This window comes from Galleria mellonella, unplaced genomic scaffold (genome assembly GCF_026898425.1).
Source record: "Galleria mellonella isolate WM207_F2 unplaced genomic scaffold, CSIRO_AGI_GalMel_v1 utg57, whole genome shotgun sequence".
Lineage (NCBI taxonomy): Eukaryota > Metazoa > Arthropoda > Insecta > Lepidoptera > Pyralidae > Galleria > Galleria mellonella.
This window is the reverse complement of record NW_026442119.1, coordinates 8613774-8626021: the sequence shown is the minus strand read 5'-3', so window position 1 is coordinate 8626021 and position 12248 is coordinate 8613774. Positions and strand designations below refer to the sequence as shown.

Genomic DNA, 12248 nt, shown 5'->3' with positions numbered 1-12248 from the left:
TATAGAGGAATAACACCTGTGTCTTCAGGAATAGTAACGCATGGGGAGTATCACGGGTGTACACAGTACTCTGTTTTGTCCATGGTACTGCTCATGTCTATAGGCGACGGTTATCACTGTGAACTTGTTTGCCATTCTAAATTCTATAAAAAAAATAAGAAATTATTGCGTATATTGAATAAGGACAATTTTCTTAACATAATCTTAATAATAATACCGTATACTGAATATGGATCAAAAAAGAAAGGTATCATGCTGATCATTCAGCCTGGTTTCGAGTTTTAATTAAATTATCCTTTTTATATTAATGTTTTTTGTTCTGTTAATTACTTTTTACGTATCTTGTGGAGAAAATACACTTATTAAAAGTATAACAAATGTCTTTTCGTCTTTAGGATATAAATTATAATTAAAACAGTTTTTTTTATTTTCATCCATAATTTGTTACCATTAGTATAATAATAACATTATATACGTATTAGACAATCATTTAGTACGGTCCAACGTCTCTTGGGTGGTATGAAAAAATAATTAGATATACGTGACGGCAGCCCTAGAGCATGACGTCAGAAAATAAGTCAATTTAGAAAGTTCACAATTTGTTGTGGCCGAAATTCAAACCCATCAAATTTCACTTCGCAAGACAACGAGCTTCATCATAGCAGGTTTTTATTATTTTCCTTCTTCTTACGTTTTTATTTCCGTGATTTATCGTCGTGTTAAGAACGTGTCAGATCGTTCCCGTTTCCTGACTAGAAAGAATGAATAGAATATTACAAAAATTGCAAGTAAATCAAAGCTCACACGAATATATTCCGGGTTCTTGCAGATTAAGAATGAATATAAATATTATTTTATACCTATGGTATGCCAGAGACCCACATTGGCTTTACGTGAATGCACTTTATTAAAATAGATTTAATTTATACATTTATAGCCTGGTATTGTCAGAGAGTACCATCTTATATTAAGTATACCATAATTATACATATGTTCGTACTGTACATAAAAATTTAAATACATAAAAAACCAATAATTTTATTAGGATATTATTTATTTATTGAACTGAACGGTATATGAAATATATAATGTAAAAGTTTAGCTCGTCACCATATGATGTTAACCGTATTTAACCATAGATAGGAATAATAAAAAATGCTATTCACTTATTTGTAAAAAGAGCATATCAACTTAAAACGCACTTAATAGAACTCATCTCGATAAAGCAAACAATCTCGGAGCTTAGTAGAAGAGAAATAATCGAAAAGGGCAAAGGAATTACAAAAACTAATAAACGTAATAAAAAATAACGGCGTACAAGGCAATTACACAGTATTACTCGCGTGATATTAAACCGCTGCGAGAGAAATGCTTGACTTAGCAACAAAGATTTGCTTCCATTTGTTTTTATTGCCATTCTTCATGTACAAGTGATAAATTAATGAACATTCAGTTAATTTGTTCATATCATAAAAAAATGTTAACTATGTATATAAAATTTATAGACATTAATCTGAGAATAAATTATCTTATGGATATATTTTACATGGGATACTTAAGCCAAAATTGTTTTTTTTTTGTTTTAGTTTGTGTATTTGTAGGTTTGTTTGTTTGTTTGAATGTTAGTGTTTTATGTATAGTTATATTAAGATAAAAATGGGTGTACATACAGAAAGTTTGAAAAAAAAAATGCTTGATCAGACTTTCAATTGTTAATATTTTTAAAATCATCCATTATCAAGTAGAACATTGTCTTTACTAGAAAATTATGTGGCGTTAGAAATAAAAGTGTAAGTGATGGAATATAATGTATAAATACACAGGACATAGTTAATATTCTAATATTCCTTTTTACGTAAAACAATATGAGTCTGTAATTGCTGTAATAATATTATGTGTCATTTAGAGCGTGTAACGGAACGGGTATAGCAAGCCGAAATCCTGTAACAGTATCCGTAAATTATTTGCCATAGAATATGGGTTAAAACACAAAAATAATTTTTGAATCTTTCGAAGGTAATAAATCGATCACGTAACCGCAAGGTTTGTATTGGAAGTTCAAAAAAATTTTCATTTTTCGACCTAATTTATTGAGAAAAGTTATTTGATACCTCAAACAATCTCTCTGAAACTCGTCTTTTTATACAATTTATGTTACAAGTCTTGTTTTTATGTAGAGTCATGTGGGGTAAACGTACGCATTTTTTAGTTAATTGCTTCCAGAATAAAAGATTTTGATAATTGAAAAGAAAAAAACTTTTATTTTAACGTTAAAAACATTTGAGAAGAAAAACAAAATGTAAAATTTCAATTCTAACAATAACTATTAGTTTCATTTAATCATTTAATGAACAAGGGAAACGCGGGTTTTTACCCGCATCGGCGGGAAAGTATCCGCACACCTTCGGTTAAGTGTACGCACGTAAACTTAATTTGCTATTGCACAAAAATCACATGTGAATGTACCCTCTTCGTAACTTGTACAGGCGTCGTGCCATCAAGGTAACAAATATAACTTTATGGCTTTGTATCTCCTTAACGTCTACTGTGCTTATAGAGTTCAAAGAAGGTATATTTCGAGCTATAGCATCAGCAGATAGATTACACATATCAGTAACTGCAGATGGTGCAAATTCTGCTTCTGTAAATAAATCGTCTTCCACGCACAACCATTCTTTGGAATCAACTTCCAGCAGCAGTATTTCCGAACCGATACGACAACATTATCTTCAAGAAAAGAGTATATTCCTTTTTAAAAGGCCGGCAGCATACCTGCAATGCCGCTGGTGTTGTGGATGATCATGGGCGGCGGTACTCACTTACCACAGGGGGCAAACGTGCATGCAGCTCGCATGGTCGTTTGCCCCCTGTGTTGTAAAAAAAAAGGATATATTCCAGTCATCCTGAATGCTCAAGCTGCGTTACCTACAGTAGCAATTTTTTCAACGCTCTGTCGAAAATAGAAGTTACTTGGTATTGATTAATAGATCTATCAGGATGCTGTGCCATCCATTTATCAGCTTCAAGTGCGTACTGATTTTTTAGAGGACTGTAAATGGTTCTATCCAAGGGTTGTATATTGTGACTACTGTGAGGTGGCAATGTAAGTACAACGATGTTATTCTCTCTGCAATACAGAGTAGCTTGCAAGCTAATATGGCTTGAATGATTGTCAATAATCAGTATTGGTGAAGTGCATTCCTTAAAGTGTACCAGCCACTGAAAATATAAGTCCGCGTTGGTGAATCCGGAATCAGATGTCATGCCAATGCTACCAGCCGGAGCTCCGTCCATAAGTTCACCCTTCATTCTTTTTCGAGGCAAAATAAATGCAGGCGGCACATAATTTTCAGTTGCATTAACACAACAAACTACGGTTATAGTTTGACCACGTTCTCCGGAAACAATTTTGTCAACTAGAAGGCAAACAAATATGACTGGGTAAGTATATGCATTTTAAGTAATGCGGACACTTACCCCTGGACACTTACCCCATTCCATTAAAGCAAATAAAAATAATAAAATTTCGAAGTATGACTTACCTTAGACAAAATAAATAGATTCACACAAAATATTGAATAACTTCTGTTCTCAGTCACTTTATTATACAATCAGACTAATAACATTGCTTCAGTAACTATGCAAATTAATTTTAAAGAAAAAAATAACAAATCCGTGCAAAAGCAATATTGCTGTGTAAGTTTCTACAGCATTGTGCAGCAAACCTGTAACGTAGTACTCTCGCTTGGTGGTCAAGTGCTAACTAAACGCGATAGGTCTCGACCTGGTGTCATCCATGGGGTTCGCAGAATGTTCACTGCGGACACTTTTTCGCCGCGTACGTTTACCCCACATGACTCTACTGTTTTTTTTTTAGTAAATGCAAATTATATGTTATGTATTGATTATCAAATTTTAATAATCAATAAATCCTACTACTAATTGTCTTGTTGAGTATCTACTTAATACTTCATTTTACTTTGTGTACACGCATGATATTGCTTATTGTATGTGACTACACAGTCTATAAGTTGAACAAATGTATATAGAGTTAATTCTTTTTTTTTTCTTTTTGATGGGTGAAAATGGTGAGGTAATCCCGCCTGCGCTAACGGGATACGGCTGACAGAGTACCAGTGAAGGGTGATAGATGAGAAGCCAGTTAGCCCATCATGATGAATTCATCAGGAATTAACCATGATAGTTTCCAGGGAGAACCGCGAGGAGATCGACCTGGTTGGGTATATTGCTAGCAATGGGATTCTCAGTCTTCATTACTAACAATCCCTTTCCTCCCTATAGAGTTAATTAAAATAGAAATATTTGCTATGAGCTGGTTAAATGCACACTAATGCTACAATTTCAAGTTTCATTAGTATGCAGTTTAAATTATATATATACGAATGTGGCATATATATGAAGGGCAGCGTTCTTAAATGATTAATTTTAAATTTTCAACTCACTTCAAAATGTACGACAAGTTCAAAGTGTAAAATTTCCGAACTTTCGACCGAAACTTCGATTTTGTCACTTCGTTGTAGACTCCAAAATTCAAGCTGTTCAAACTTATATATTTTGCCAACGTCTGCAAGAAAAGCTTTACAGCTAAATACAGTGTGCACCAATTGTTTAAATTGATGGTAAATAATGAATTTGATGAGGAAGAAGAAAGATTGCTCTCCATTATTCTTAGAATAATTAATTAAAACGTCTTCTTGCAACTTGCTTAATTCCAGAACAAATAAGGAAATAAAGTCGAACCGAGTGGAAATAGGGGGATTATAACTATCCTTTTGTTCCGTTCACTTCTAATTGGACAAATGTAGTAGCAATTAAAACTGGATTTTGTTTCAATTGACAGCTGCTGTAATACTTAAAGTCAGTTGCCCTAATGACTTTTATCAAATTATTATGTCTGTTATTCAGAATAATAAATGAAAATGTTCCTTTTTGCATACTGGCGTAGCATTTTATACTGCTAGCCATAGTTCTTTCTTCATGAGAGAAAGATATTATGCTACTACCATGGCTCAGCCAGCAGCTAAAAATACAACGAATTTATAAAAACACGTTATTCAGAATATAATGTTATATTCTAGTACGCATATTACAGTATAATATAATAATTTACAGTATATTGTTGTGGTCACGCCATAGAATGGGCTACCCCTTCTTTTCCCGTGGGTGTCGTAAGAGGCGCCTAGGGAAACTTAATGATCAAGGGATGGAAAGCAGTGTCCCTTTTAAAAAATCACCAAAACCTAACTGCGGTTGCCAACCAGCCTGCCAAGCGTGGTAACTACTGGAAGAACTTCCTAATAGGGAGAAGCCTTTGTTCAGCAGTGGACAGCTAACAGCTGAAAAAATAATAAATAAATAGTAATATATAAAACAACAAATTGTAGTATCGCACTATTTTTCGATAATTTTATTATTTGCAATTAAATTAGCTGTACTATTTTTTACATGTAAATTAGAAATATTGGTTATATATGAATTATTATAGAAATATTATTCATTTTTATCAGAATTTATTAGTTTATTGTTACAAGTATTACATTTTCCACCTAAAAAGCTCGAACAATATTTGGTTACTGAGGTTTTGAATTACTATTATTGGGGAAAGGCACACCCGATAGCCAATATTCCACCTTTTCACAAATATAATCCACGTTTAAACTATGTATAGGTCGAGAGAATTCCAACGGGATTAGTAAATTGGGTTTACAAAGTTATAAAATATCTCTGATATAGTAATTAAGTTACATGAACATCGATCTTGCAGGCTACGAAAATCCTTTATAAGTTTTATTTATGCAACTTAGAATGGCAACCAAGCTGACGGCCCACCTGATGGAAAATGGCAACGGTTGCCTATAGACATAAGCAGTACCATGGGCATAGCAGAATATACTGTTTTGCCCATGATACCCCTCATGCGTTGCAATGTCTGAGGACTCAGGTGTTATTTCTCTGTACCCTGTAAATTTACTGCCATATTCCACCCTTCAAGCCGAAATTATGCAAACAACCGCTTTAAGGTAGAAACACGAATGGGACAAAAGTACCCAATCAAATGACTTTTGTACAAAATCTCCCTCTGGTAAGTCTATAATATGATGACATTATTGAATGATTACTGTACAAACTCGCTCTGATAACCTAATACGTATTTTATCATATAAAATTCCCGAGTGATAATGTCATTCACATTAATCTTCGAAACTCGTCAGTTGATTTTATTCGAAGTTTGTAACTTTTTATTATTTTCTTCTTCTTGGAATGTATACTACAGTTTTATTTTGATAAGATAATATGGATTCGATCAGTAGGTGTAAAACAAAGTATGTTGGGTCAGCAAGTGTTACTCGTATTGGTTATTCAAACAAGCAAATACAAAAATTTCCACAACGTTAACACTCAGGTACATCAAAATATTGACACTATCATTCAAATAATGGATATTTTCAAATGTTTTATCCTATTTTTAGCAACGTTACAGTTCGTTGATATCAAACTATACCGGAAGGTATTTATAGACAGCGTTTTCCTTTTATTTTACTTTTCAAATCACGTTTCAGTCAGCAAATGTGCTCGTTTTCCATTGACCGTGTTAAGGTTGCCAAATGCCAGACCACTGCTTATATCGACACGTGGCCGTAATAACTAATAAGGTTGATACTACAACACGCCGCTGCTCTTTATAGTTTAGTTATATCAAGAAAACTCTTGATAATGTATGATGCAGATGAAATACTCCATACTTCCACGAGGTCAGTTAGGTAGGGGGAACCGAGTACGAACAGCCTGTCTCCGTATATACTCGTAGGTACATCTCTTGTGTAATAATGTTTTATAATTAGTCGCATATACACGAACAATTTTTAAGACACTTATCTCCTATCTCAGATAGTTATAGCCTATTTTCATATAGTTCAGACATAGTTGTTTAAGCTGATCCATATGTACTAATGAATTCGTACCTACTTTTACTATAATTTCCAGTGCTAAGTTTGTAACAATCGTGGTTATGCAATAAGGTTATTATTATTTGATCATATCACAATCAAAATATAAGTAAAAATATATACGTAAAGTAAGAAATCTCTACTATTCTTATCTTTGCACATAACATTATATATTTGTTATTTATATAAATTTAAGTATGTATATTAATTAATGTTAGTACCGCACTCGGGCATTCTCACATCCCAAAGGTCGCCTTGTAGATAATAATTTTTGCATTAATTTCATCTTGTAGTAAATAATAAATATATTTTACAGAATTTGTAATAAAAAATCAACTTACAGGTCATGGAAATGAAAGTGATAACAATCACTTAAGAGACATAAACATCATGTCAAGAAATATATTATAACGCCCTTTACCAACACATCATGCGTAGCCGTTTCTGAGAATTAAGAGGTGTTATCATCGTACTCTTTAAAGACAAGAAGTATGAATGAATATAAGAATTGGATGAAAATTGAAAAGTATAGTGATGATTTTCGTAGTCTCTATTGAGTATAGAAGAATGGAAGCAGTAGATAAAACTAGAACAAATTAAACTTAGATACTTTATAATACTTGTAGTGGCGAACAATGTTAGATACTTGAAATTGTTTTGCACTGAATTACCTAGATTTGTATTTTGAAGTTGGACTAATCTAACTTCAAGGAGAAGTTAGACTAGTTGAGTGAATCTTTATTTTTCTAAATTTTGTTTATAATTCTAGTATTTTTTTCGTTGTTTGTTAGCTGTCACTAACAATTTTGTACATTGTTCATGTATATTTTTTTAAGTCTATACATTTCTATATACTGATTTTTATCAATGCTATTTTAGTCTAATTTCAATTTTATCACACGAGTTTGTTAACCTTAGGTAGACTTAGGCATTAGAGTAATATTAATTTGAAAATAGAGCTTAATTCCAAATTGGTTTAGAATAGAATGTTGAAACACTTAGAAATTGTATAGAATTACTTGTTACCTACAACTTCATTTTCTCAATTTAGAATAAGCCTTGGTGATGGAATATTTAAATTTGTCTTTTGTTAATATACGGTACCTAGACTTCTATAAAATAAGGACAAAAATAATAAGTCTTACTCATATAACCAATATACTTGTATTAATTTAACATACACATATTATCTACCCACGGCTTAGTCCGCATGACAAGTGTTGTATATTCACTGACGAGGACAAAAATTCCTTTTTCATCCCATATATTACACGTATACCAAATTTCACAGTGATAGATTGAGCCATTAATGTGTCAAGGGGCAACAAACAAACAAACTCATTTCAAAATTAGAATATTATTACGGGTATTCTTACTAATGTTACGAATTTGAAAGTGTGTTACATCTTGGCGTATTACCACCATTAAATTTGACGTACTCGTAGTATTTTTTTAAATATTCGGAGAAAGATGCTATATTTATCACAGTTAATCAATAACGTGCCAGTCACTTGGATGAAGTCGCGGACACATTTACTAAATGAAAGAAGCACTAGATGTTGATAAATAGATTTTTGTAGACATAAAATAGGCAAAGAGTTTTTTACTAGATTGCTTATTTCTTTTCAGGATATTAATGAATACTGTCGTGAAACTTTTTTTATTGTTATTCTAGTAGCTGTTATATACTCTGCTATTTTTTTTATATGAGGTGTTTGGTTCGTTTCTTCTGGTCAATTTAGGAAATTAAATTGTCTAAAGTAACTGTCTCGAATATTGAGTTTATTTAGTCGTGTTTCTGGGTGTTCCTTGATTAGGTATTTTTTCTGATAAAATGGAAAAACATATGTTTAGTTATTTATATTTAGTTGTGCTTTTTTTATAACACGGGGTGTAAACAAGCATGCGGCTCACCTGATGGTAAGTGACTACTGCTGCCCATGATCACCAGCAACACCAGATGCAGGGGTGCTATCGGGGTTTTAAAAAGGAATATTCTCTTTTTTTAAGGTTATTATTATGATACCGTATTAGTTCGGAAATTCTACTGCTGTAAGTTAATTACAAAGTGTGGTTGTGTGTCGAAGAAAGTGCCTTAAAGAACGTATGGTAGAGGACCGCCATACATCCAGATAGTTGGGATGGAACTTAAATTTTTGGCTTGTTGTAAGGTGGTGAAAATCAGCAGCTGGTGCTAAATAACATTTCCAAATATAAAAATGGCGAAAAAATATTGAGTATCCCACTTCTAGTTTTGTCAACCAGTTTCTAAAAAGGAGGAGGTTCTTAATGTAAACATATTATGCTATCTTAAAATAAATATGAGCTCAATATATATATATATATATTAATGTAACTAAATGTTACTAAACTATGTGTACCTATGATAGCATCTATAATTATCAAATTTAATTTAATTCCGTTCAACACTTTAAAAGTTACAACAATTTAAAATAAAAAAAATAACAGTAATATAATTTAAAATTTTCCAGAAAGAATTTTTACTGGTTTTCGAATCAGAATAATGTTCTGAATTCACTATTTAAGTACGACTATTCTATTAATTCCTTTCAACTCTCAAAGGTTGAATATAAGATATCAATCGAAGGGATAAGTCCTTAGTACGTTAAATCTTTTTCATATATTCAATGTAAAATATATATAAAAAGAGTTTAGAACAACAACAACAAATTTATTAATAGGAAATAGGATTAATCATAAAATGAAAACAAACTGCTTTTGAAATAAAAGTCAGTAACGGAGAAGTTGACAGTAGATCATTGATAAGCTGCACGCAAATTGAATTCCAAATAATGTCACAACTTAGTCTCATAAATTATAAGATACCCTGGATACTGGAATATTCGCGAAAAGTTTGATATTTAAATTTATAACTTTGAAAATATTAGATATATCAACTTAGTATTTCTTCGTTTAAGAGAGTATAATGTAACAAATTATTCATATTGTATATTTTGAGATGACAATATTGTTAGATCAGTTTCTACCATCTTTAATTGATCTTCTAAAACCTTACTCGCTTAGAATTATATTAAACATCAATTCGAAATATTAAAAATAATATCTCAAGCAATGACGCTTTGCTGTGGATACTTGTCAATTACCTAACTCTCATCATATCATGTCTTGTCTGTCATACCCATTTCTAATGCTAATCTAACTTATTTACCTGTATTAATGTCTCTCTTATGGTAAAAAATATCAATGTCTATTGTTAAATATCACAATAAAAAAAATGTTCAACTAAGATTATAATAAGTTTATTTCGCATCGTTTACTCATAATCATAATAGATAAATATAATAGATTAAGAAAAGAAAAAATGAAAATTAAGCATATTTTTCTTATACTACGCATAGAAATAATAGATTAAAATTTTCCTCTTATGTGGAAAGCTATATGCCACTTCACTCCATACAGAAAGAAGTTATATAGTAAAACCTTCACTAGATAAAGCAGCAACCTTAAATTTATTGTAGAAATTCAGTGAATGCAAATGATTCGGAATCGTTTTTTAAAGCATTCTACTTAGAAAGTCAATACTCAGCAGTCAACAATTAATGTCTGACATGGTCAAATATTATCATTTACATTACTCAATATGATAACTATCTCATAGGTCGCTGTATCTATCTACTTTTTTCAATGTTATTTTAGCTCCATCTAGTGCGGAATAGCCACTGGAGAATTTTTCTTGATTCTCCGTCATCGATCGATAACACTTCAACATTCTAAAAATAAAGTTTAAAGTGATTATTTTTGATTTTCTAATAAAAAAAATATATTGTTTACTTTAACACAATACAAGATAAGAAAAATAGGATAAAATAATAAAACTTATGAGAAAAGAAGTCAAAGAAACGCATTAGAAGGCATAACGACTATATTAAGAAGGTCGTTAATAAGGGTTCCATTAGCTCTGATTAAGGTAAGAAGCCAGCATTATGTTTATATTCATTAGTTCTTTTGTTTTCTGAAAGTAATTTTTTCCTCTACGTCTTATGATAACAACAAAGAAAAAAATCATTCTCTTAATTTATTGCATGAAAAATGTAATATTATAATTGGCAAACATACAGTAATACTGTTAGGTACTATTAGTGCTATCTATTACAACGATTTCGAAAAAAAAATTACAATGTCATAGGGACCAATTTCATAACCGATATGTATTAAAAAAAAAAGGTTACAATTATGTCTATCAGATATCCAGGATTTATGGTAAGATTACATATGGGGACTAGATGGCGCGATGGCATTATGACCAGGATTCTTTATTACTTTTATGGCGCCATTTATTTTGCACTATTGTCAGCATTTCCATAATTAAGACTAATCGACACCCTATTTTCCGTCTGATGATGAGGCAGGAATAAAACGAGTCTACACTACTTCTTACTTAGTATATTACGAAAATACAAAATAAAATACCAAACTTATAACAAGATTCCGTTCCACAGAAAAAAAAACCGACTTTCTATTATGGCAAAACTAATTATATTGATTTAGAAACTAAACTACTGAATTGATTTTGATAACTATTTTTTGAGACCAAACTGTAGGTAGGTATATCCTTTCAGATGAAAAAATAATTTTTCAAATCAGTTTACACTTCACGGAGTTATGACGTAACAAACATAAAAATAAATACAACCGAATTGGGAACTTCCTTTTTGTAAGGGGTTGAAAAGTAGATCCTAGTCAGCGTGCTAAAAATAACCCAGATAATTATTAATATTTTAGTGTGACCCAGCATTGGAATGATAAATGGAATGCTGTAATATCTATTTATTAAAATCTATCAAGTCGCTTAAATTATACCTTACGACAACTCTATAGATACTCTAAAGACATACGAGTAATAAACATGAACTATATTTTTTAATGACTGATAATAATTATTGTTTATTTCTATAAAACAATACAGTATACATGCGTTTTACAAAACAATGGCTTGCGAAATTTTAGTATTTATAGTAATTTTTCAAATACTAATGAAAAAGTATTAGTAATGGAATGATTACCTCGCCTGCGCTATCAGTCTACACTGGCGTAGTACCAGTGAGAGATGACAGCCGAGGTTAAAAACAGGCCAGTTAGCCCATCGTGAGGTATATCATAAGAATGAATCACGATGATTTATTTCCAGGGGAACGGTGTGGAGGTCAACTTGATAGGGTGTATTGCTGGCGATGGGGCTATTAGACCCCATTACTAACAATATCTTTTCTCCCCACATAGTTCATATTAGCACAGAGT

The 12248-nt window shown here is 31.6% G+C and overlaps 2 protein-coding genes across 4 annotated transcripts in view; one reads left to right on the top strand and one right to left on the bottom strand.

The window, feature by feature from the left end:
* The window catches only part of LOC113509870 (alkaline phosphatase-like), a 144945-nt gene that overhangs the window by 75478 nt on the left and 57219 nt on the right, over window positions 1-12248 (top strand). The window lies entirely within an intron of this gene.
* On the bottom strand, window positions 1903-3309 carry LOC128201707 (uncharacterized). Its single transcript, XM_052899412.1, has 2 exons — window positions 2971-3309; window positions 1903-1941 (listed from the first exon to the last, which is right to left on the bottom strand). Exons 1-2 carry the CDS (start codon window positions 3307-3309, stop codon window positions 1903-1905), a joined length of 378 nt encoding a protein of 125 aa, XP_052755372.1.

Excerpts from the sequence above, each read along its gene's own strand:
- LOC128201707 (XM_052899412.1), bottom strand. The coding sequence starts at position 3,309 with ATGAAGGGTGAACTTATGGACGGAGCTCCGGCTGGTAGCATTGGCATG. Across the intron at positions 1,942-2,970 it reads GATCTATTAATCAATACCAA|GATTTCGGCTTGCTATACCC; the intron begins GTAACTTCTATT and ends ATACTGTTACAG.